The following is a 27,087-nucleotide window of genomic DNA, read 5'->3' on the forward strand; positions in this document are numbered from 1 at the left end:
GAGACATATGTAAAACTTTAGAAACTAAAAAAAGATTTTTAGCTAAGGCTCAAACAATTGGTAATATGGCAGATTTGTGTGTGTGTGCGTGGGTTTTTTTTTTTTTTTCTTTGCAATTTTGAAATGATCACTTTAGCACTTCCAATGCACTCTAAATCATTGTGCTTTGTTTTGTTTTAAGCTGATAAGTTTTCCTATTTCTTTGACTTGGCACATGAGGCTATATTTATTTTAGAGCTCTTGATTTGAAGAGGCACCCTAATTCCAAATAACATGATATTGATAAGTATCCTAAATTCTACTATCCTTTTAAATTCTCACAAGTATTTTATATGCCTGTAATATAAAGAAGCTACAAAACAGAAAATTTGCAACTATTAATAGATAGATCTTCAACTATTAAAATTAACATCTTGATAAACTTAGTAGTCATTTTCAAAGGTAAAGTGCATATTTTACAAAGTTAAACCTATTTGTGCAAATATTTATAACAATAATACACCTAAATTTATATGTGTGCATATATATATGTGTATATATATATATATATATATATATATATATATATATGCACAATCACATAGCATAGATATGTAGATAGATGGATGATAGATAGATGAGTAAAAATCAGCTGGTAGCAGTGTTTTAAGAATTAGGAAGTTAGTATGCTATGTGCCATTATGCGTTAAACACTTACATTTAGTAGTTATGAGATTAATGATTTTTAACATAATTTTATTTGGAAATAAACTGCTAAAATAAACTATTTATGCTAAATAAAATCAAATAAAATTATTAGCAATAACCACAAATAATCTGATGAGAGGAGGCTGGTAGAAAAAAACAAGAAGGAAAATCCCAAGAAAGCTATATTGGCAAATTTGAGGAAGAGGAAGCCTTTGTGACAGTACATTAAAGAGGCTGTTTTGCACTAAGGAGACCAATGTATGAAAGAGTCTCTAGATTTCTCAAAATAATTTTCCACTTTAAAAAATTACCAAGTGTGTTTATGAGGCAAGAAAATAAGGTGTGGGTGATATAATTCATATGTTTCATGCATGTTTGTGATTACCTAGATATTAATCAGTACTAAATTTTGAACTTCATACAGACCAAAAAAAAATTTATAACTTTATTGATTATATATGTGTTAAATAATTAATTTACTTACATTTTTCCACCCAAATATTCTATTAGTGAAGAATTTACTAACGAGTATGGGAAAACCATTTGCATATACCACACGGAAACTTTCCCATGAATTGTTATCCAGATAAACAGCTAATAATGCCTCTAAATTATTAATTTAAACATCTGAAGTTTGTATAGGTATGAAATATTGGCCTTCACTTTATCTATGACCTTCTATCCATGGATTAGCCAACACTAAATGAAGCTGGCCTCTGTTTTCCATTTGTTCAAGCCACCATTTTTTTAAGTGCTCATGATTGTAGCATATGGTCTTAAAATTGATTAAAAATTATTGACTTGGCACTTTTATTTAGTTCTCTATGAAATAGCTACCTATTACTTATTGAGTATTACACTCAGAAGAATAAATAACTAAACAGGTAAATTTATGAAATGCATAATAATAAAAGCATAATATGCTAATTAACCAGACAACTGAAAGACCAATGTCCTTTCGGACGACCTTCTGGATGAAGCCAGGGCTACGATGGCCAAGTTCCTTGCATGAATTTTGTTCATTGGGCATCCAATTTTAAAATAAAATGAAGTGTCTATGACTAAATGCATTTGTATTAAAAATATTCAAATGAAATTTCAAATACATTTTGAGGTTTCAAAAGCCATTGGTATCCTAAAGGAGAGCAGAATAAATATCAGATAACTTAGCAGATTTGAAGACACTGTAACCCTTTTTTCTTTTATGAAAATCAGTTAGGAAAGCTATACACTTGGATTAATTTTATGCATCTGTTCTAAGAATATGTTGCATACAATGGGAGTCTTAAGTAATCACTGAAGAATCAAAACGACTCACAGATGGTGTGAGTGATTTAATTATTTTAACCAGTTGTTTCATACATGCTCAGTAGGATATTTCCAAGCCCACTGCAGAAGCTGTCTAAGTTCCATTCCAGCTGGTGTTCCATATTTTGGAAAGCAAATTTAGAGTGGAGAAAATTACACTTTTTATTGTGTTGCAAATGGAGGTCAAATTGCTGTGTATAAATTCTTGTACATTTTTCCTCCTCATTGTGTGAGTTGTATTTATCAAATATCACGTCTTTTGTGTGATTGCTATGGATTCACCAATGTTATTTTACGTTTTGTGTTGTCTGGCTCATAAGAGACACTAGATAAATGTTTATTGAATGAAAGAAATGCCAATTCAATGTATCCAAAATAAAAACTTGAGTTTCTATATAGATTCCCAGTAAGTGTATGGAATGCTGATTTCACTGAACCCTTCTCACTGTTAAGATTTTCATTAAAAAAAAAAAGAATAAAAAGGGGAAGATACTATTTAATAAAACAGTGCTCCCAACACATCCAAAGAAAAAAATGATCAACAAATCTCCTTAATTGAATAATCAAAATTGTATCTTAATGTTGGAATCCTTAGCTTTAATTTTTATGGGAACTCAGGAAAGTTGCAGGACAAATTTTAGTCTGTCAGGTTGTTGTGAGGACTAGAGACACTATTTGTAAAGATCTAGTCATGCATACCTCACTGGCCTCACACAAACTGTTAACTCAAAACAAAATAAATTATATTCACAATTATTTCTATTGGACTAAAATAAAGTTGGCTTAATGTTGTTATCCACAATGATGTCTCTGATTATTGTGTTGAAAACAGGTAAAGGAAAGTGAAGGTAGGTTTTCACTGGGAACTTTGACAGAGGGGGTGTTACTACTGTCGTTCAGAGAAGAAGAGCCAGGTTATATAAATGTATCATGAGCTTATACCTGGTAGTAAATTCACTAAATTGAATGAAAATAGCAGGGAGTTTAGATAGAAGATTTAAAATGCCCAAAGGACTGAGCACTGAGCCATTCCAATATTAGAAGAGAGAAAGAGATACCAGCAATTGAGGTTGAGAAGGAACACCAAAAAGCCAGGGGTTAAATGAGGTAAGGAGCTCCAAGCAACCGCCCTCTCAACTTTGTCATCGATGTCCGATATTTTAATTCTGTTTTTAATATACCAATTAGACGATTTTATATATAGCAAATCTTTAGTCTTTTCATTTTATTTTATTTTATTTGCTCATCAATTTTCCTTACATTTTAGTTAATATTTCCCCCTTACCCCTCCCCTCCCCTACCTTCCATCTAAGGTTTGATGGTCTGATCAATGTTTCTCTGTCTCTGGATCTGTTTTTGTTCACCAGTTTATATTGTTCATTATATTCCATAAATGGGTGAGATCATGTGATATTTATCTTTCTCTGACTGGCTATGGTAAAAAAAAAAAAAGAAGTAGTTCTTACTATTTTCCTTACATTTAAAATCTTTCATCTGGAGCCATCCTCCTACTGCTTAAGAACTACACCTGAGGTGCATACATGCCACGTTATTTAATAATATAAAAAACACACATATAACATAATGATTGATAGATGAATAAATACCAATGGTGGCTCATTCTAAAACAAAACAAAACATACAATACCCTGAGTACTCTTTGGTCAGAATTTCCTATTAGTAAACTCTCTTAGGTTTTGTCTGTTCCAATATATCTTTATTCATATGACATTCTTGAAAGAATATGTAGTGTGTGTGTGTTTGTGTGTGTGTGTGTGTGTATGTGTGTGTGTGTGTGTGTTTATACAATGGAATATTATGCAGCAATAAAAAAGAATAAAATCTTGCCATGTGCAACAACATGAATAGATCTAGGAATATTATGCTAAGTAAAATAAGTCAGGCAAAAAAAGACAAATTCCATATGGTTTCACTTATATGTGGAATCTAAAAAACCAAACAAACAAAAATAGACTCATGAAATAAAAGAAACCAAAGGGATGGTTACTTGAAGAGAAGGAGTGGGAGGAATGAGTAAAAAAGAAAAGAGGAATATAGGCAATAATACTGTGATAATTTTGCATGGTGACAGATGACTACTAGAATTAATGGGGTGGAAGGTATAAAAGTGTTAAATCACTATATTGTACACCTGATACCATACGCTTACACTTATATGTGGAAACTAATAATCAAAATAAACTGATGAACAAATAGAAAAAGAATATATGCATGCAACAGACTGACAGCTGTTAAAGGGAAGTGGAGAGGAGGGACTGGATGAAAGTAGGTGAAGGGAAAGAACATACACTGGTATGCATAGCTCATAGACACAGACAACAGGGAGATGATGGCTAGAGGAAAGGTGGGACAAAAGAGGTAGACAAAGGAGGCAGAAATGGGGATACCTGTAATATTATAAAAAGTAAAAATAAAGTTATGAAAAAGAAGGAAGTTAATATAACTAATACTAGTAGACCTGCACACCAATCCATGTGCCAGTAGCTCTCTGTGGGGCCTGGCCACTCTTCACCTGCTGCCCAGAGGCTCTATGGGACCCAGAGACACATCAGGTGCTGGGCATGAAATGCTTGACTCATTTCTGTGATGATGAAGCAAGCATTCTACCAGGCTATTCATGCTTCCTGCTCTCAAACGCCACTCCCCTGGGACTGGGTAACTCCAGCAAGGCTGAGAAGACTAGGTGCTGCCATCTAGTGGCTATGGGCACCACCATCTTTGTGATGGAGTGATGGTTAATTTGCATATTACCTTTATTTGGATATGCTTGTGGGCCAACCAGACTTAATTTTTATAAGTATACCATTCTAGGTTAATGCTTTTTTTTTTTTTTTCTTTCAGCATTTTTGAAAACATTATTCTACCTCATCTGGCTTTATCAGCTGCCATTGATCTCTGTAACTGCCTATAAAATTTTCTTTGTATTTGGCATTCTCTATATTTCACCTCTTAATAGCCTTCCTTACCCTTTCTTTTATATTTTCTATATTTTAGTCTCTCTTTATGCATTTTAGGTAATTTATTGAATGTATATTCCATTTTTCTAATTCTCATTTCTGTCATATCTAATCTGATGTTTCACTTGTCTATTGAATTTCTAATTTCAGTTATTACATCAAATAAAAGCTTTTTCACAGCAAAAGAAACTATCAACAAAACAACAAGAAAGCCCACTACATGGGAAAATATATTTGCCAATGTTTTCATCAATAAGGGTTTAATTGCCAACATTTACAGGGAACTCATTCAACTTAACAAAGGGAAGATAAGCAACCCCCCCAAAAAATGAACAAGGGACTTAAATAGATATTTTTCAAAAGAAGAAAGAAGAAAGGTCAAGAGACATATGAAAACCTGCTCAAAGTCACTTATCAGAGAGATGCAAAGCAAAACAACAATGGGGTGTAATCTCACACCTGTCAGAATTGCTATCATCAAGAAATTAACTAACAACAAGTGATGGCAAGGATGCTGATAAAAAGGAACCCTCATGCACTCTGGTGGGAATGCAGATTGGTGCAGCCACTATGGAAAACAGTGTGGAGTTTATTCAAAAAACTAAAAATGGAACTCCTATTTGACCCAGTGATCCCACTTCTAAGAATATATTCCAAGAAACTAGAAGTACCAATCAGAAAGGATATATGCAGCCCTATGCTCATAGTAGCAAAATTTACAATAGCTAAGATTTGGAAAGAGCCTAAGTACCCATTAGCACGTGAGTGGATTAAAAATGGTGGTACATCTACACAATAGAATACTATGCTGTGGAAAAAAAAAAGAGTTCTTACCATTTGCAACAGCATGGATGGAACTGGAGAGCATTATAAGTGAAATAAGCCAGTCAGAGAAAGATATAAATCACACGATCTCACTCATTTGTGGAATATAATGAACAACATAAACTGATGAATAAAAACAGATCCAGAGACAGAGAAACATCGATCAGACAGTCAAACTCCAGAGGGAAGGTAGGGGAGGGTTCGGATAAGAGGGAGCGATCACCAAAAGACTTGTACGCATATATATAAGCTGAAGCCTAACCAATGGACACAGACAACAGGGGGTTGAGGGCATGACTGGGAGGGTGGGGAAGCAATGTGGTCATAAGTACGCATATGTAATATTTTAATCAATAAAAAAATTAAAAAGAAATACTTAAACATGTCAACTGTCCTAAAGATATTCAATTCTTGTTTTATGTATTTTAATCTAGTTTTTACATAACTACCATAATATAAAGTGTTATCTTTTTAACAGAATTAAATGTCAAATTTTGTTAAAAAATTTTTCTCAATTTTTAGAAGTCCCATGTGATTTTCTAAACAAATTTATAGTTAATTAATTTTAGTGTCTCTTGTTCCTAATTAATACTTTTGATGTAAACTTTTACTAAATTAAAATATTAAATATATTTATTTTACATTATGTATCAGATTAAGTCATTATTTTCTGTCTTTGAGACTTGGATTCTGCTGCTAGCTGCTTCTCATGAATTGCCATTTCAATGCTAAACACAAATCATAGAACTTTATTTGTGGGATATATTTAAATTGTATATTTAAGGGACATTAAAGTAAAATACATTTGTATTTATTTCTTTTAGGTACATGCAAGACTACCAATTCAAAAAATCTTCAATGAAACCTGGGGCCTTTCACTCTGCACTGAGTGAAAGGCCCTATCCACTGAGCCAAACTGGTTAGGGCCATATGCTTAATTTTTATTTTAATGACTAGCCTTTAGTTTTGACCAATTTTATTTGTTTCCATCATAAATACCTGTGCATTTTTCATAATGCTTTATAAATTAATGTTTATTTTATACATTTATCTCTATAATTATTTTCAACATATTTAGAGTATCCAATAGTTTTCTATAATTTTCAGTTCATGAGGTACTAATTCTCTTGATCATTATGAGATGATTCTAAGTCACAATGTATTATTTTCCATGTGGGTTATAATATTTTGTTGTGAACTAATCTTCAGTGTTTGTGTGTCTCTGGGATGCTCCCAAAAGATTGATTTATCTTATTATTTTGAGGAAGCACTCCAAGTATTTCATGAACCTGAGACCAATTTTATGTTAATTTCTCAATTCTAGAGTGTCCAGCCTTGTAGTTAATGAAAAAATGCAGACAAACTTGCCCCCCCACCACCATTCAATTTCAATTTTCAAAAAGAAGATTATTTTTCTCCAAGAATAAAATGGCATCTTCCCTGGGCAGGTGGGTCTAAGTGGAGTGGAGGAAGCATAGCAGCACCTGGTGGTCAAAGTGAAGATGCTGAGGCCATCCCTGGTCTGTAAAACCAATGGTGTGAGGGGAAGGGACTTATGCAACCACTCTCAAATTAAGGAAGTTAATTTGAGTAAGTTCTGGAGGTGAGAAGCCCAAGATCAAGGTTTCAAGGTTCAGCAGAGTTGGTTTCTTCTAAAGACCATGAAGAAGGCTCTACTCCCAGCCTCTCTCCTTGACTTGGCCAAACTGGAAATAAACTGGAGAACATTGACCTGGAATTACCAACAGGTCCAGCTGAAAAGGAGACTTATACCAAGGTATGACAAAAAAAAAAAAAAAAAAAAAAAAAAAAAAAAAAAAAAAAAAAAAAAACACCTGGAGACTGTTTCTATTGTTTCATATATCTGATTTTCCTCTTCCCTTTTCCAACTAATGTTTTTTTTTTCTTTTTTTAACTACTTTTTTTTTATTCTTCCTTTATTACTCTCCTTACATTTGCTTTCTCAACTTTTTTTTTCTTTTTCATATTTTAAGTCTATATGCTTTCTCCTCTATTTTTCTTTACATTTTTCTCTTCTTATTCATTTTAAACTGTTTTCCTTCCTTTAGTCATCTAACCCTGTATTCTTATTTTATTTCAGCTCAGCATCTACACATTCCTTCCCCTCTTTGTTGTTGCTGTCTGTGCTTTGATTGTTTATTTTGTTTTGTTTTCTCATATTTTTTCTTTCTTTTTTTCTATAATTCTTGCTCTCCTTTCTCTTTCCTAATTCTCTCTTCTCTGGTGGTTGCTTTTGTTGGTGCTGTAGGGATCTTGTGTATGTTATTGGTGTTTTTATCTTTTGTTTCAGGTTTTGTAGGGTTGTATTTTGTTCTTTCTGTCAGCACACACAATGTGCTTGGGGGTGAGCCATGCAGTCAGGCAGGCACAGAGAAGATAAATACACTAAAAAGAAAGATAATTTCAGGCCAATATCCCTGACTAACACAGATGTTAAAATCCTCAAAAAATGTAAGTAAATCAAGTCCAGAAATGCATTAAAAAGATAATACACAAATACCAAGTGGGTTTTATTCTGGGGATGTAAGGCTGGTACCAAATTTAAAAATCAATAAATATGATACAACACTGCAAGGCAAAAATCACATAATCATATCAACTGATGCAGAAAAAGCATTCAACAAAGTCCAACACCTTTTTTTTGTAAAATCTCTCAATAAAATGGGACTAGAGGAATCATACATTATCATAATAAAGGCCAGATATAACAAACCCACAGCCAACATCATGCCCAGTGGGCAAAAACTAAACTCATTTCCCTTAAGAACAGGAACAAGACTGGAATGTCCACTTTCACAACTCTTACTCAACATAGGACTGGAAGTCCTAGCCATAATAATCATACAAGAAGAAAAGATAGAAGGCATTCAAATGGGAAATGAAGATGTAAAACTCTATTAACAGATGGCATGACGTTGTACATAGAAAACTCTAAAGACTCCATCAAAAAACTACTTGATTTAGTAAATGAATTCAGAGAAATTATAGGAAGCAAAACCAACACTCAGAAATTGATGGCATTGTATACACCAATAATGTACTCACAGAAATAGAAATTAAAAAAAGCAATCCTATTTATCATTGCAACAAAAAATTAAGATACTTGGGAATAAAGTTAATAAAGGAGGTAAAAGACCTGTATTCCAAAAACTAAAGGACGTTGGGAAAAAAAAGAGGTAGATGAAGATATAAACAAGTTGAAGATTATACTGAGTTCATGGATTAGTAGAATCAACATCATTAAAATGTCCATACTACCTAAAATAATGTACAGCTTCAGTGTAATCCATATTAAATTACCAGCAGCATATTTTAAAGATCTAGAACACTTAAAACTTATATGAAAAAACAACAACAAAACAAACAAAAAAACAACAACCCTAAATAATTGTAGCAATCTTGAGAAAGAAGAATAAAGTTGAAGGGATCACAATACCAGATATCAAGTTATACTATAAAATTACTGTACTCAAAACAGCCTGGAACTGGCAAAATAACAGGCATATACAGGTCAATGGAGCAGAAGAGAGAACCCAGAAATCGACCCAAGCCATTATGCTCAGTTGATATTTGGCACATGAGGCAAGAGCATACAATGGAATCAATACAATCTCTTCAATAAACGGTGTTGGGTAAATTGGACAGGTACATGCAAACAAATGAAACTATACCACCAACTTACACCATACACAAAAATAAACTCAAAATTAATAAAGGACTTAAACATTAGGTGGGAAACCATAAAAGTCTTAATAGAAGCCATAGGGAGCAAAATCTTAGACACTTCTTGTAGCAATATGTTTACCAATAAATCTTATAGGGCAAAGGAAACTAAGGAGAAAATAAACAAATGAGAATGCATCAAAATCAAAGCTTCTAGCCTGGCTGTGCTGGCTCAATGTTTGAGCATTGACATATGACCTAGGAGGCCACAGTTTGATTACCAGTTAGGGCACATGCCTGGATTGTGGATCCGTCCCCTGTGTGGGGCATGCAAGAGGCAGCAGTTCAATAATTCTCTCTTGTCATTAATGTTTCTTTCTTTCTCTCCATCTCCTTCTCTCTGAAATCAATAAAAATATTTTAATAATTTTTATAAATCATGGATTAGTAGAATCAACATCATTAAAATGTCCATACTACCTAAAATAATGTACAGCTACAAATATGTGTCCTTATATAACATGTCACTACATGTCACTAATCATCAGAGAGATGTAAATAAAAACAACAATCAGATATCAGCTCACACCTGTCGGAATGGCTATCACCAACCAATCACTAAAGGACAAGTGCTGGCTATGGTAAGTGAAATAAGCCAGTCAGAGGGATATATTAATGTGTAGTGACATGTTATATAAGGACACATATTTTCTACTAAATGGTCTTTAAAGCTTTCTCCTGTAAGGATTTGAATGCATATCCAAAATCATAGGAGATGATGTGCTCATTTATGGCAACTGGGGGAAGAGACATTCCATAATATATTTTGAGCTCAGCTATATGTATAAAATTTATATTTTATGCAGAATTCCCATACATTGAAATGAGGGATGAGGGAATCAGTCAGTCTATCATATTCTTGGAAATTGATTCTAGCTGAACATTTTCTATTTACTAAACAAACATTAAACTGATTCTATTACACAACTACAGATTAGAAAAAATGCTATTGAAATGGTGATAAATATTATTATCACAAACAATATAGAACAACATAAAACCCTTAGTTGTCTAATTTCTTTCTTAGTTCTTGTGATAGGTTAATTATAAAATTGAAGCTGAGAAAAGAAAAATTTTATAAGCAGATATTTATTCGGTTCATTTTCTTTAGCAACCGTTATTAGTCTTTTATATTCACAATTCTGTTTACTAAAGAACATTATTCTGTCTCTAAAGAAGAAAATTACGTATGTTCCCAAATTCTCCAAGGATCTTCTTGCATTGGCAACTGACAGTCTCTATTGTTATTCCAAGGTAAAGAAAAAAATATCTGTGTGGCAATTATGAAAAAAAAAAGTTTCCACTTTATTTAACTCTCAAAACTAATTGCTTACCATTATGTGATAGGAAAAAATACACACCAAAAAATGAGCGACAGGCTATCAAAACGAGGTCCATACATTTTGGCAGCTCTGTGATTAATTTTCTTGTACTCTCTGCTTCATGTTTTAAAAAATCCAAACTAACAAAAGCATAATGGTACAGAGATGTTTTCCCCCCTTTTTTTTCCCCCTGAAGAACGCTTGTTCTTCACAGCCACTCAAACAGGAATCCTATCATGAAACTGAAATGAAATTTCCCCCTTTGTACTGCAACTTTCCAGATGTGAAAGTTTGCAGAATCTATTCCCCTTGTAGAAATTCATAATTACATTTGCATATCAAAAGCCCTGAAATTTTCTAGAGTAAGGAGACTTTTTTTAACCCAGCTTTTCTCAAACTTATTTGGACACTCAATATTTTTTGAATAATCCCCACAGCCTTTTGAGAAGCACTGAGGTTAAGCTTGGGGTCTGCAATACCTTACATGTGACCTTGTATATATCTCAATAACTTCATTTACTTTTTATATTATAAAATAGTAACAAAATACTACTTATTTCTTGGGGTTATTCGTGGGATAAACCTAGACACATGTGACAGCTCTTTGTAAATATAAAGTCCTATTCATACTCAAATAATATTTAAAAGTTAATGGAAAAGGTTTACAATATAAAAGTGTTTCCATTTTACGAAACTATTCACTGAAAGACTAATTTATGCAATACATTTCTTCTGGAATTTAAAGTGAATCTATGAGCCTGGCCAGGTAGCTCAGTTGGTTACAGTGCAGTCCCTATATGCCGAGGTTGCAAGTTCAATTCCCAGTCAGGGCACATACAAGAAGCAACCGGTAAATGAATAAATAAGTGGAACAACAAATGGATGTTTCTCTCTCCCCTCTCCTTTTCCTTCCTCTAAAAATAAATAAATTGAAAAATAAAGTGAATCAACTAAGAAAGTAGTATTATTTAAACTTATCAAGAACTTTTATATTTAGAAAATATATGCTGTTAAAATACTTTATTCTAATTTACTCTAATATAGTAAAAGCTAACCTTTGCAATTCATTACTGTAACTTTCCTCATATTCACCCTTCAGCACCTCAATGTTAGGCTTCCAGAACATTTTGTCTTTTCTCAGTATACACACTTTCAAAATTAGCTGCAATAAAACTTGCTGTTGTGGACAATTGTATTAAATTCCCAAATGGCATGTATAATTATAAGGAGTATAAAATTACTTCTAAAGGAGAAAAAAATCCCTCTTAAGTATTAGTTGTCTACATTATATATCAACATTCTATTAAAGGTTCACTGTTCCTAAATGGCAGAGTGGTTAAGTTATAACACCTATGCAAAAATATAGGCAAAACATTTTTCATGAAGAAACAATATGTGGAATGGTCCTAAGATGGAAATTATTTGGTGTGTTTAAGTACAGGAGAACATTTTATACCTCTATGACAGGAGGCTGGCAAAAATGAAGATAAATTTGGAGTAATAGGAGTGGCAGCCAGGGCTCACATTATATAGATGCTCAAAGGATTTTGGTGAAGGGTAATGATCAGCAGGGAGTTGACAGAATTTCACTTATGATCTTGGAGCTCTCTGGCTTCACCAGGGAGAATATAGAATAAGTGGAAAAAGACTGAAAGCAAGACTTAGAGGCTGCTGAAGTAAAAAGGATGGGAGATGATCATCCTGTAGTCAAGTTTCACAATGAGCAGCGTTAATTGGAACAAATCTATTTTGTGGCCCAGTGGTTGAGCGTCAACCTATGAACCAGGATGCCATAGTTCAATTCCTCGTCAGGGCACATGCTCGGGTTGCCAGCGAGATCTCCAGTGTGGGGTGTGCAGGGGGCAGCTGATCAGTGGTTCTCTCTTATCATTGATGTTTCTACTTCTCAGGATTTGAAGTGAATTACATTAACAATATAAGAGAAAAATGGAATCATGGATGATGTCTAGGTTTTTTACTAAGTGAAAAGGCAATTTACACTCAAAGAGCTCCATAGGAGCCAATTTATGTGGGGAAAAATAAATTATTCATGACTTGGCTACCTTATCTTTGAGATATATTTTTAGACATCCAAAATAAGAAGCTGAATAAGAGTTGTTGGATATAAAATATTTAATATCAGCATTATTTACTTGGAATTTAAAATATAGGATATCCAGGGCAAATGGAGTTATAGTTAGTAAAGGGACAATTCCTTCTTTTACTAAGATTTTTATATTTTTTGGTCTCTTAAATATTTAGTGGGGTAATTTTGGTTAATAAAAATAAATAGCTTTCAGGTATATAATTCTATAATATACTGTGTGTGTGTGTGTGTGTGTGTGTGTGTGTGTGTGTGTGTGTGTATGCTGAGTGGTCAGATTATTATGCCTTCAGAGATCATAATATTCTGGTCACTCAGTATATATTGTATTGGGTGTTTATCACCCAAAGTCAAGCTTTTCATCACCATTTATCCCCCTTTTCCCCTATTCTAACTCCCCTTAACCCTTTCCCTCTGGTAATCACCATACTGTTGTCTGTGTCCATGAATAGTTCTTGTTATTTTTGCTTATATAGCTGTGACATGGACATAGTCCCTGAAGTGCACTAATATTTACACTACCCAGCCTATATTTATGGGTCTTTACTTCTGAAATAGAAAAATTAATTCCTCATCTTAAACTCCAGCTATCAAATATTAAGCATTTTACAGTCCTGCCTACAATCTTCAATTGCCACTGCTAACATATGAAAGACTAACTGAAATTCATTAAGTCCAATAAAGACTAAAGTTTATAGCTAAAAGAGAACAGAAAGGGACATTTAAGAGAAAGATGAGAAAAACAGAAAAGAGAAGCCTGACTGGTGTTGCTCAATGGTTGAGTATTGACCTATGGAACAGGAGGTCACAGTTGGATTCCTGCTTGAGGCACATGCCCTGCTTGTGGGCATGATCTTCACTGTGGGGCATGCAGAGGGCAGATTAACAATGATCCTCTGCCATCATTGATGTTTTTATCTCCCTCTCCCTTTCTTTCTGAAATCAATAAAAATATTTGAAAAAAACAAAAAACAAACAGAGAAGTGGAATGAAGAGTGAGGTAAGGAATTTCGAAACTCTGACCACCTGTGCTACATCAGGGCTGCTGTAGGATTATTGCAAATATAACTTTTGGTTAAGCTATTTGCTTGTGGATATTACGAATGGCCTCATCATAGAATAATTGGTTATTATAATAATGCCTTTAACCAGTGGACATGTCACATTAGTTTCTTAATATATGTTACTATTGGTGAAATATAATGGAATATAAAGATACATCTTGGATATATCAACCACCTATCATATTTTAGGACTAATTAAAATATAAAGTCAAATATAATTGTAACATAAAATTGGTTATTCTTCATACATATTGTTATTACTTGTATTATCATGGAAAATCAAGATTTACCTAAAAATATTTTCCCGAATTCAGCACCTTCTGAATTTTGAATCTTTCAGATATAAAATCAAGAAGAAATGGTTTGTGGGAAAATATATCTTATTATTTTACTATAAGTTATTTTTGAGTTTTTATAGCGATTTAGATAGCCTTACTTTATTTCACCAAACATTTTATTGTTATGTTTTATAAATATTGTCGGGAGCCTATTATGTGTAATTAATTACATAATGATATTTTAAGTGTGTTTGATGGAGGTTTTTTTTTATACTGTGTATATTTAATTATAAAGCGTTAATGACATACCTTTACCAGGTTGTAAAAAATGTAATCCTGCATATAGTGTGTTTTAATATTTGAGGATAATTAGAATGGAGAAATTAGTAGTCAGATAATTAAAAGCAAAGGACTTCTCCTTGAATGATCTATTAAGTCAAAGCAAACATTTTGTACTTGAATTTTCTTTATAGTTGTCTAATCTTTCAATTCTTTTTGCTTTCACAAACACAGGCTTTCTACTGTAAGCTTAACTTATTCGGTCATAACATCTGATCTGAAAAGTGCAATCAGGTGGAATTAGAGGTCAAATGTAATGTAGTTTAGCCTGACTGATATGGCTCAGTGCTTGAGTGTTGGCCTATGAACCAGGAGGTCAGGGTTCAATTCCCAGGCAGGGCACATGCCTGGATTGTGGGCTCGGTCCCCAAGGAGGGCGTACAGAAGGCAGACAATCAGTGATGCTCTCTCAGCATTGATGTTTCTGTCTCCTTCTGCCTTCCTCTCTGAAATTAATTATATACATATATATAAATGTAATGTAGTTTAAATGTATTGTATTACGTCCAATGTCTCAAAATATTCAGCTGCTACTAAATCTTAGAGTATTGGATTTCAGAGAAAGCAGTGTATTCACAGATTTTTCTAACATGTAAAAGAAGTCACAATAATACGAAGTATATATTCCTTTGATTACTAAGAAGTAGTAACAGAATTATATGCTCGTAATAGTTATATTAATTGCCCTGACATATTTTCAAATATACACCATATTAAATGGAATCAATAATATCACATAAGAAGCCCCTCCCCCCAAAAGTCTTACCTATTGATTAAAATAAATGGAATTACCATTATATAGGTAAAAAATGGTTGACTATCTGTTGATTTCATATTATTCAATCTAATACAATTATAAAGCCTCATTTTCCAGGCTCTGATATCCTGGTTTTGGGAGGAGTATTCTCTTAGCCTAATTACAGAGTGGTAACCATTCCTCTTCACTTTACAACTTCTCAGAACAGAATGAAAACATGTATGTGTTAAAAAAAATCCCTAAGGTTTATATGCCTACTACAAATGAAGTGCTAAGAAGACCCAGTTTCCATTTAGCAATCACCTTTTAAAAGACAGAATCACAAATTTTCCAGCCACTTTTTTGAAAGAGTAGCAGTTATTCCTTTTTCTTTGATTTGAGATATTTTAGTAGTCACAATATTTAACAGTTTTTCAATCTGCTATCAATTTTCAACCATCTTAACTAGGCATCAATTTCTTCTAATAAACTGTTGAACACATTAAGTAGATGAGGACTAAGCTATTATTTTTTAAGTCAATGATACTTATGCAAGGTGATATAAGATGATTCACAAAATATTTATTATTTTTCATGTATACATTAAGAAAGCAAAAGTAGCATGAGATGATCTCAGGAAAGCAATTTTTGATTAGACACTGAAATAAAGTAAATGTATGATAAATTGACAAATTACACTGCCTATGTTATGAAAAATGATGCAGAAAAAATATGTATTTTTTCAATTTTAGTAAGGGGCTGCTTCCTATGATGTTAATTTATCATATTTTTAATCTGAAAAATTAGCCACTAGTGTTACAGAAGCCAAAGTGAGTGAAAACTATTCACTTTCAGAATGCATATTAGAAGTTTGAAATTGCACCCAGATTTTTATTTATTTATTGTTTTCCAGTTTTGTTAGTAGGCCACTGTTATTAGAGTAGCAGCTGCAAACACATACGTGGGTTTGCCAGTAACAACTCACAATTTGTGCAAAGTTGAGTCTTCGAAACTGAGCAAATTTGCTCTCAATTTCTCTCCAGCGATTGCTGAGCTGGATCTGAGTTGGCTCCACTGCCATTGCGGCCCCATCCTTAGACAAGCCCTCAGCTTGCCTACGCACTGCATTCAGCTCCTCTTTCTTCTTCTGCAATTCACGATCAATTTCCTATTGAGTAAAACCAATACAGGGCCCAGGGCAGTTAGCTAACCATATCAACCAACCTATAAGCAGCACATACTTCCCTCAGAGATTTCATAGGCTGTTGCAATTTTTCAGAATTTACAAATATGGAAGCCATTACTTCATCTTCACCCAAGAACCCAAATATTATTTCAGTTATCCTTTGAATGCTCAGTTCTAGCTAGATACCCTAATTAATAAAATATTTAAATTGATCTAATATTTTTCTTCTTCTCAATTCCTCTGCTGTTTGGGGGGTTAACCCAAACTGGAGTGTTTTTTTTTTTTTATTATTAGGGACCATCCATATAGAATATAATTTAGAGGGTGAATCAATAAATTTTTATTTCCTTTTAATAAAATTTTGAGGAATTCAACAGAGAATGAAGCAAACTAAAAAGTAAAGAAAGAACATAAAAAACATCTTCAGACAATATGCAAATACATCTACAGAGATTTGACAGTGATGTGTGAAGATGCTCTGATGAAATGAATGTGCTAACATGGGAAAGAAGCCGTCCATATACCAATAAGTCATTTGTTCATCTGGAACAAAGATACACAAAGTCAATTACAATTTTACCAGAAAACACATGACATTTCTTAATTAAATTGTACATTGTCTAAAAAGAAAAGTTTATTCATTCAACATTAAGTCAGTTGAAAACACTTAATACAATACATATACTAAAAAAATACAATACAAGGAAATACATAAAGTCAGAGTGAACACTAATAAATAACCATATCAACATTTGAAATATGATCCACACAGTTTAAGTTAAATAAATAAAATGGTAGCAATAAAATCTAGGATTGACATTCTAAAACAACATTACCTTTATTTTCCTTTCATCTCTTGGTTCAGGTAGACTGGCTAATTTTTTTTCAATATCATCCAAGCATTTCAGGAGATCATCAGCCTGCCTCTTGTACTGATACCACTGGTGAGAAATTTCTAGAGCCTTTTTTCTTCTTTGAGACCTCAAATCCTGTTCATGGTGCAGATATTATTAAAATATCAATATATATGTATAGTACACATCTGGCTGTAGTTATTCAAAAATAATTTGAGTCCCTCACCTCCTTGTATAACTTTGATTAAATTTCCATTAAAATGCTGAACATACGAATAGATGATCAAATTATGTACTTAAGTGGCAAAACCATGAAGCTAAGAAATCTGAATGACCAACTTAAAGTATTTCCTCTTGGCATGTTTAAACTTGATTAGAAATTCTGTTAAGTGAACTAAATGATCATGTAATCTATTTGAAATAGTTTAATATGAATACAATTGATCAAACTAGACAATTGTACAAACCTAAGTTTGTAATTGACTTTTAAAATAGGTTAACATTTTCTAAAATGTAGAGCTTGCACCCTGGGTTCATACACAAGCATTTTAAATCTATGTGGTAAAGTAACTTAATTCTTGGTTTTAGAAATCCCTGTGAAAATGGTTTATGAAAAAACACTGAACAGCTGAAAGACCAGTCACTATAATGCAATGACCACCGTGTGTGGGCAGATGCAAAATGCAGGAGCTTTCCCCTGGTGGTCAGTGGGGTCCCACAGGGGGAGTGCCACTCAGCCAGAAGCTGAGCTCACTGATGGCGAGCACAGTGGTGGTGGCTGGAGCCTCTTCCACCTCCTTGGCAACACTGAGGATGTCTGCCTGTTTGGGCCTAAGCCATCAGTGGGACCACCCTCAAGGGCTCCAAGATTGTGAGAGGGCAGAGGTTGGGCTGAGGGACCTCCTACCCCCACGAGTGCATGAACCTCATGCACCAGGCCTCTAGTATACATAGAAGTGTGAAAATGGTATTCCCATGAGTGTACATTAAAATGACAGTTTCAATGTTATAAAAATGCTTTTTTTTAGATTTTAAAATTTATTCTTTTTATTTTTAAGTATTTTTATTAAATTATTATCTGTGTACATATTTTAACATTGCCCCTCCTCCCATACATACCCTCCCTCCCCAGAGTTTTGTGTCCATTGGTTGTACTTTTATGCACGTATACAAAATGCTTTTTTTTTCATTTCAAGGCTTGCATGGCCAACTTCTTTCTCTATCCAACCATGCTCCAAATGCAAAATAATGCATTATTTTAAAAAGCAAAGGAATAGTACATGGTTGCCAATCAACCTGATGAGATAAATAAGGGTGGCTGATTTAATAGGTTAACAATAGGGCAATTAATTATCTTTCTCTGTACAAGCACAACCAATATCTTCTCTGATCAATAAGATTTGTTGAAATACCATTTTATGGTAACATGAGGGAATGTATGAGCTCAGAATACAGCTTTCATTTTGTCAGAGCAGTAGCAATTAGGGCTTCATGTATAGATTTAATTGGAGAAAAAGAAAATAACGAGTCTCAAAGAACTGCTAAAATATTCATTATATTAGAAGGTTTTTAACTTATTTTAACTATTTTATAAGGATTAGAATTGGACACGATTGGCAGGTTGACATATATACTGAACTGTGTGGTGTAGATTGGTTTGGCAAGTGGAATATAATTTCATTCACTGCTTCTAACACACATTTTAAATAATAATATACATTTTGCTCTCCATTTTGTTTAAAATTGGGGATGTAAAATTTGCTGCAGTTTACATTTTTAGTTGAGTTTCTAAATCTCTTGTGGAGGTAATAAATGCCTGGGATGAGCCAGATGGAATGCTGCTTTTTTCAAAGGTATCAAGACACAGCCACGTGGAATGAGAGTTGAATAGTCCCTTAATCATCACACAACTCACATGTTTTCCAAAAGAAATGGCTTCTGCTCATACAATATGAAATTCCTTTGGTTTACTAAGCACAAGAGATGTGTACTGTGTAAAAATATTTAGAGAAATTCTATAGATTTCATTAGAGCTATACTAGATAAACACTAAACACTGCTATTCTGTAAGACACATCTCATCCTATGACAAGTGTAGATACTCCTGTCTGTAAGCTTGGTCACAGTTGGAAGAGTGTGAGTTACACAGATTTCTGTTTTTCTGAGCACACTGTGGCTTGCTCTTGTTTTCCCTCTAGAAACAGACCTTTTGTATTTACTATATTTCTCAGCAGTTACCTTCAGAACACCTGCTGGACAATTAGACTTTCCTAGTGGATTACTTGAAAACACAATATTGTGTAATTACTTTCTCAGCAGTGTTTATTTGGTTGTCTGGCTATATGGGAAAAGATTTTATACTCTTATTGACATATAGAAAGCAGACCCCATCCACTTACTAGTAGGATCCACCTACACAGATATATAGATTTAATAGAGTAATTGACAATGAGAAGTTGGACTATTAACAGCATTATAAAATCAGCCATGCATGCAAATAGTGAAGATTGCAAAGCACATAAAAAGGGGTTATTCCACAAAACTCTTCACATGTCCAGTATCAATTCAAGAACCTCCCACATATTACTATAGAGAAACCAGTACTTTGTTATGTCCTTCCTGAACAAATCCACATGAATCATGCGGGTACTTGAAGCAATACACTATCACTGGTTAGAAAGAGAGTACCAGTTTTTCTTCAAGAACATGAACATTATTTTGAGGATTCCTTCATAAATAAAATTAGACTCTTGCAAATGCTTAGTTAGTTGCAGAGTGACTCTTGAAGGGAAAATGAAATTTATTGAAAAATTCAAGTAGAATCCCAGGCCTTACTAAATAAGTTATGGGCTAACAAAAAAAATGGACCTATTTTAAATAAAATCACTAACATACAAGAATCAAAAAGCCCAAAAATATATAAATGGTTATTTTGGAGTCCAAAATGGTTATTTTGGCAGTTAAGCAGGGTTTTCAAGATAAATGTAAACATAATTTCTAAGAATAAACCAGTAGAAAACAAAATGCAGAAATGCTACACATGGTGTATTTTCATATCTTTGGATTTCTAGTCAGCAAAAATTGTCTAACCAAAAAAAAAAGCCTAAAAATTGTTAAGCAACACATCTTTAAAAATTAAAGACACCACTCACAAATGTTAGATAAAGCACACACACTGAACAGGGGAATAATGTATTTCTGGTGAGTAAAATTCTTAAGCAGACTTTATTTATGCACAATATATTTTACCCTACATATGAAAAGAAACCACAGGCAAGGTATATTATAATTTTAGCTCTAATACCTTGAGAGCATTATGTTTTGTCTGTAACAGCTGCTGTTTTATCTTTATTTCCTCTCGCTTTCTCTCATCTGTGATTCTTTGTTGTAAGTGGTCTCCTCTTTGCAACAATTCTTTTACAGTACCCTCATTGTCTTCACTCTGATTAAAAACAACAAGTACAGTCTTCATTTTGGTTTTTAAAAAAGCTGTACATCATTAACAAAGATAATAAAACATGTTATTTAAACACAAAAAATCCAATTTGAAACTCTCAAGGAATGTTATGATAAGAGACTATGCTCACAGTTTTTCTTTTATATGTTATACTTTTACTTTTAAAAGAAGTTTCCTCTGGTCTAGTTCAAAAGGACATATTTGATAAGGGGTATATGTAGGCAGATGGGAGAATAAGGTACTTCATCATTCCAGACAAGTCCTGAATTGCTGTGAAAGCATTCTTTTGGCTTTGATTTTCAGTATATTTTTAGAAATTGAAAATGTTAGAAGTAAACTAAACTGGTCATTTATAATGCTAAGTAGTCCATATAAGAATATGGATGTGGATGTGTGAGTATGAGATGGCAACAAATCTTAAAATGTTCACAATCATTGTTAAGTGAAAACGTTTTGTTTTAAATGTACACTAATTTCTAATAATCTCTGATTTAAATAACCTAAATGTCCAAAATTCATGATAAATATTAGGACATTAGTTAAAAAAACGGTGTGTTAAATTGCTGTCAAGTATTGCAAATCATTTCTTAAAAATGTCATATGTGCATATTATTTTTAACAAATTACAATCAAATAAGTATTTAAATACACATTCAAAAAATCACTTTAAATGTTTTTTATATGTATTTTGCTTATTTGGACTCCAAAAATATTTTTACTCTATGTACTTTGAATTTATTTGAATAAGTTCTGGTTTAATATACTAACATATGTAACCATGTAATATTTCATGTCTAGTTTATTATATTTCTTTCAACTCAATGTATGAAAACTTTCTATCAAGGAGGTTTATCCTGCAAGGTAATCTGATGAGCTAAGAATAACAAATATAAGAAAATTCTTAAAAATGCACATATGTGTGTGTATAACTCTTCATGGAGTCAGATATCACATTTTCAAATCTATTGTACATATTTAAACTTCTACACACAACTGAGGAACTATTTTTCTTTTGAATAAATGGGGGTTTATGTGCAATTTGTCAGTTACTAGTATATTGAAATAATGTAACACAGACATATGCAGGGTTGGGCAAAAGTATGCTTACAGTTGTGAGTACACAAAACACAACTTACCCTTGTATTATTCATTATTATACTATTTATCATACAAACAACTATAAACATACTCTTGCCTGCCCCTGTGTATACTTATAGCATGTAAAAAGACCTTCCTTATTTTAACATGTCTTTAAAAGTCTGCAACATTTCCTAGGGCTGAGGATAAAAAATAAACAAGAAAATTTCTTTCCCTGAACCCAGTGAGAGCTATTGGCCAAAGGCGGTGATCAGCCCGAGGTAGGTAAGCAGCAAACTGTTTCAACTCGGTGCCCTTGGGTTTCTTCTTTGACATGAAGTAGAGACAGTTGTAACTCAGCATCTTGGAAAGCCTCTTCTTGTCTTTCTTTCCAGGAGCTGAGTTGGCAAGGCCCCCAAAGCCTTTACACAGGGAACACTGATTCAGGCAGCTCCCAGAAGCCAGAATTGATACAAGTGGGAACTGAGATTTGTGGAAATAATTCTTATTGCTTTGCATACCTATTATTTTTTTTAATATATATATATATTCTGCCTTTGGATGTCATTTTCAAGCATTGTCTGAGAAGCCTCTGGGATCAATACATGTCAGAAATCTCTAGAATAATATATGTAAAGTTTAAGGATGCCATATAGGTGATGGCTGTGAAAGAAGGAAAATGTGAAAGGGTGGAGAAGGAAAAAAAAAGTCAGTGAAAAGGGATGTGACACAAAAATATTCAAGCCAGAAAGAAATATAAAAGTCACTTTGAAATTAATCAGGGTTGAATAAAGAAGTTACCAGTTTGGGAACAGCCCACATGGTTACATTTTTTTACCCCCATGAAATAAGCAGCATACATTTTATGTATTTTATATACACATTATAATATTTGTTCAACTTTTTGGTAAAACCAATCGTGGTAAACTTTAACAAACGATGTTTATACTGTATGTGATTGCCCTTTCTTTTAAATAAATGTTGTATTATCAAAAACATGACTGACACAAAAGCTCAGCCATTAGTGATAGTTGAGTTCCAGTTTATTTTCTGATCTTTCTTTTATCCTCATTACATTTTATCCTCTTGAGTTTGAAAAGAGTACAGGTCAAATCAAACTTGCTGAGCTATTTATCAGAATCTGTTAGTGCTCCTATATGGCCATACTATAGTACTTTGTCATTCATAATAATAGCTCAACAATATTTTTCATTTGTTATAAATCATTGGAATCAGAAAATGTGCAAGGTATGGCCTGATAATTTAGTTGGTAGCCTGAGTTATGTAATTTCTTTCCAAATATTTATTTATTTTCACTCCTAGTTCATTCACACTTTCATCAGAACCAATTTACCATATCTTTATTGAAGTCTTCCTCTTTCAGATTCACCCCCTGCTGAATTTCAGCCTCCAGTGGTTCAAGCAATTTTTGTATATCTGAGTTAAACTGCTCCAATTCCTTCAAAGGAATGGAGGCCTAAAAAAAAAAGATAGTGCTAATTTAAATTAAAATTACTTGTTATAAGAAATATAAACCAAAAATATATTTGTTCAACCTCCTGTTGCTAAAATAATGACATGCATTATGTTTCCATATTATACTTTATGCAAGTTTTAAAATACACTAGTAAAGTACCTGAGGATGCAAATAAAGACAAACATTTAACATTATCAGAGCTGAATACACATGCAAGACAATTCAATTCATCATTCTGTTTTTTCAACAAAAGTCAATTTCCATATATTTGACGGGGCTAATTGTTAATATTTTCAAGTTGAATTTGATCCTGTTTTAAATATTCTGATATAAATACCATTTGGGCAAATATGTCTCATCAGAAATTGCCTCATTCATCAAATACCAGTAACCTTAGTTAAAAATGCAGAATTGTCTCCTTATCCTCAGAAAAAGTGCATGACTATCTGCTCAGATATTTCAAATGACATCTTTAGCATGGAGGAATTGACAGGCATGTTCTCATAAGATAAACAATGCCATTAGCTTGCCCTAGAAATGCTTTCTTTGGTAGCTCAACAAATTCAAATGAATGAAATCAGAATGTTTCACATTAAAAGATCTGAATTACATATTTTCCAACCTTATAAACATTACAGTTTCTTTAATTTCAAAATTCATAAGGAGCTTAATCTCAAACAACTTTAAAATACACTGTTTAAAAAAAACATTTGAAGTAGACTTAGGAATGATAATATATTGAAAAATCAAACATATTCAAAGCAGTGGGAAATATTTAATTATAAAAGTTCAGTTAAAATATTCTGTTGATCTTTACTCTGTGCTCAATTTCTTTGCATTAAAACATTGGAAATATTTTAAACTTGATAGCTTTCGAAAACTTAAAAATGTCATATAGAAATATTATTTTCTAAGAGAACTAAACATTTTACACTTGTAAATCCAATTCAGTGCCCTATGCCAGGATGACTGCATTTGTCAAGTTTGGTCCCCACCTCCTCTTCCCCATCACACTCCCAGTCAGTTTTCCTTTATTAAATAGAAGGCATCTCCTACAGGACAATAACTGTTCAAGGATAAGACAAATATCTAAAGGTATTTAGTTACTAATAAAAAAGTGAATAATCAAATGCTATTTACCAGGGCATGATCATCACATGCAATATGAATAAATACTTTTCTTCTAGGCACTTCTACACATGTCAGAAAAGATTTATGGGCTCTTTTTTCACCTGAGTGATTTTCGGTACTAGTTTTTTAAATCCTAAAATCGTTTGTAATTTGAAATATCATATTAGGTTCCTAAACCAGTACAGAATAGCATTTTAAATATTCTTAAAGAATGTCTCAATGTGTGTATAATAGATGCACTTCTAAATTTAAAAACCATATCTTATTCAAAGTGTTATGAAAGTAAAAGTTTAATAACTTTTAGAACAATAACTATACAAAACTAATGTGGCAGTATTTTATATAATTAAATTGTTATTCACATTTGTTAATAATAAGAGCAACCACACTGCTATGCACATTTATGTGACTATGTGATAATAATTAATGTTTAAAATAACTTTTATTGAATACCCAAATATCAAAATAACATGGATCCACTTGCTTGGTTTTTTTTTTTTGTTTTGTTTTTTTACTCCTATATTTGCTTCCTCTCAGCTTATCCTCTCTCCATATACTCAAATATAATGGTTTAAAAGCCTCAGAACTCTCTTATATGTGGAATCTAATGAACAATATAAAGTGAAAAACAAAATAGAGCCAGAGACATGGAAGCATGCAGCAAACTGAGAATTCTTAGAGGGAAGAGGGGAGCAAGAAAAGATTAACCAATTTGAATGTATATAAGCTTAGCCTATGGACATAGACAATAGTTGGTGAAAGCCAGGGGTGGGGTGGGAGTTTGGAAGAGTGTATGGGGTGAGGGGACATCTGCAAAACTTTCAACAATAAACATTTAAAAAATAAATAAATAAGGCTCCGAACTTGGATCTCTGTATCTCTTTCTCAATTCTCTTTTCCTAATAAATTGTATGATCTCCAAAAATTTAACCATAGCTTTCATAATAGCTCCCAAATATTCATATTTAGCTGTGACCTCACTTTTGAATTACTATCTAAATGCTTCAATAGCCAGCTGAATTCTCACTTGAAATTCAACATATCTAGCAATGAACTCATTATCATTCCACCAAACTGCTTGCAACACCGACTTCCTACATTCTGATAATAGATGATCATTTTTCTTAGTCACTCAGGCCAAAAACATGTGTGATGTCATTTTTCAACTCTTTACCCTCATGTCCAATAAATATCAAATAATTGTCAATTCATTCACCATTTCCATTCCTAGAGATACCATGTCTCTTCTCCTTTCTCAGGAACTAAGGCAACAACATCCTCACAGGGGTATAATCTCCTTCTAACTTCACCAGTTCTATCCTGTGCACTGGGATCAGGTCAATATACTCCCCAAACAGGACTTTCATTTTGTTATCTCTCTGTTCAAGTAGTACAAATAGAATAAAGTCCAAAATCCAGCTTCACCTAATCTTGCCCCAAGGACCTTTCTAGTCTTTTATGCAGTTCTATTGGTGAGCTCCTGTTTCCTCTTTCTTAAGGTGCTCAGAATGTTTCTAATGTTCTGGTGACGAGCCTAAACTTCTAAATGAGAAGGCCTATTGAATCTGAGTTCCACAATTTAATAGCTGAGGGAACCAGCGCACGTTATTTATCCTCTCTGAGCCTTAGTTTCCATATCTATAACATAAGAATAAGAAGAATATATACTTCATAGGGTTTTTTATGAGTATCAAATATGTTAGAATGTTGTCTGGTATATCACAAATGCTAAATGCTCCATAAATACAGGTTATTATTTTCTATGCATCCATCTGACATAATAAATGCTCAATAAATATTGGCTCTTATTGTTTCCTCTCCAAATCAGACTCATCCATTGGCTCAGTTCAAGACCTCCCTTTTTGAAAACATACTGATTATAATGGATAAAATAAATGCATGTTGACATGGAGTTTTTATTTTACCAAGGTATTTGACAAGCTCATGCAATTCTAATAGTCAACACGGAGAAATTAACACTTCAGTTTGGTAAAGTTGTGTTATTCTGAACAGCAAAAATTGTTGGTTAATTAATCCGCACCAGTGTGGAGGGTGGTCTCAAAGAGTATTTCATAGGGCTTTGTACCACACACACACACACACTCACACCACCACCACCACCAACAACAACAAAAACAACAACCCTCAAAGAAGAATGAGTTCCACCAACACCCCATGAAAATGAGTTTGTCTGTCTTGTTCAACCCAGATCATTCCTAGTAAATACTGTACACTCATAAATAAATATTTTAAGTAGAGTTGGTATGCAACATCAAATAATTATATCAGTTTCAGGTGTACAATACAGTGGTTTCCTAAAAAGCTAAGTGAATAAAAATAAACATTTCAAGGATCTTTTGAATGATCTAGAGTTTGAAATAACATAAATTTCATTGTATAAAATTGAAAAGAACTGAATACCAGCTGGTACAAAAATAATATATGCAGATATAAACAGATTTACAGAAACACTACTACAAAATGAGTGAGTATTCAAGCAAGATCGCATACACTTAGATT

The 27,087-nt window shown here is 33.0% G+C and overlaps 1 protein-coding gene across 4 annotated transcripts in view; it reads right to left on the minus strand.

The window, feature by feature from the left end:
• Positions 1–27,087, minus strand: part of DMD (dystrophin) — a 1,962,662-nt gene that overhangs the window by 1,258,672 nt on the left and 676,903 nt on the right. For all 4 annotated transcript variants that reach the window (XM_045582357.1, XM_045582356.1, XM_045582355.1 and 1 more), the window contains 4 exons: positions 23,314–23,436; positions 20,730–20,867; positions 17,408–17,560; positions 16,371–16,553 (listed from right to left, as the gene is read on the minus strand). In XM_045582357.1, coding sequence (XP_045438313.1) covers positions 16,371–16,553; positions 17,408–17,560; positions 20,730–20,867; positions 23,314–23,436 — 597 coding nt within the window. The remainder of the gene's footprint in view (positions 1–16,370; positions 16,554–17,407; positions 17,561–20,729; positions 20,868–23,313; positions 23,437–27,087) is intronic.

The sequence above is a fragment of the Pipistrellus kuhlii genome, unplaced genomic scaffold (genome assembly GCF_014108245.1).
Source record: "Pipistrellus kuhlii isolate mPipKuh1 unplaced genomic scaffold, mPipKuh1.p scaffold_m20_p_16, whole genome shotgun sequence".
In the NCBI taxonomy this organism is placed as follows: Eukaryota; Metazoa; Chordata; class Mammalia; order Chiroptera; family Vespertilionidae; genus Pipistrellus; species Pipistrellus kuhlii.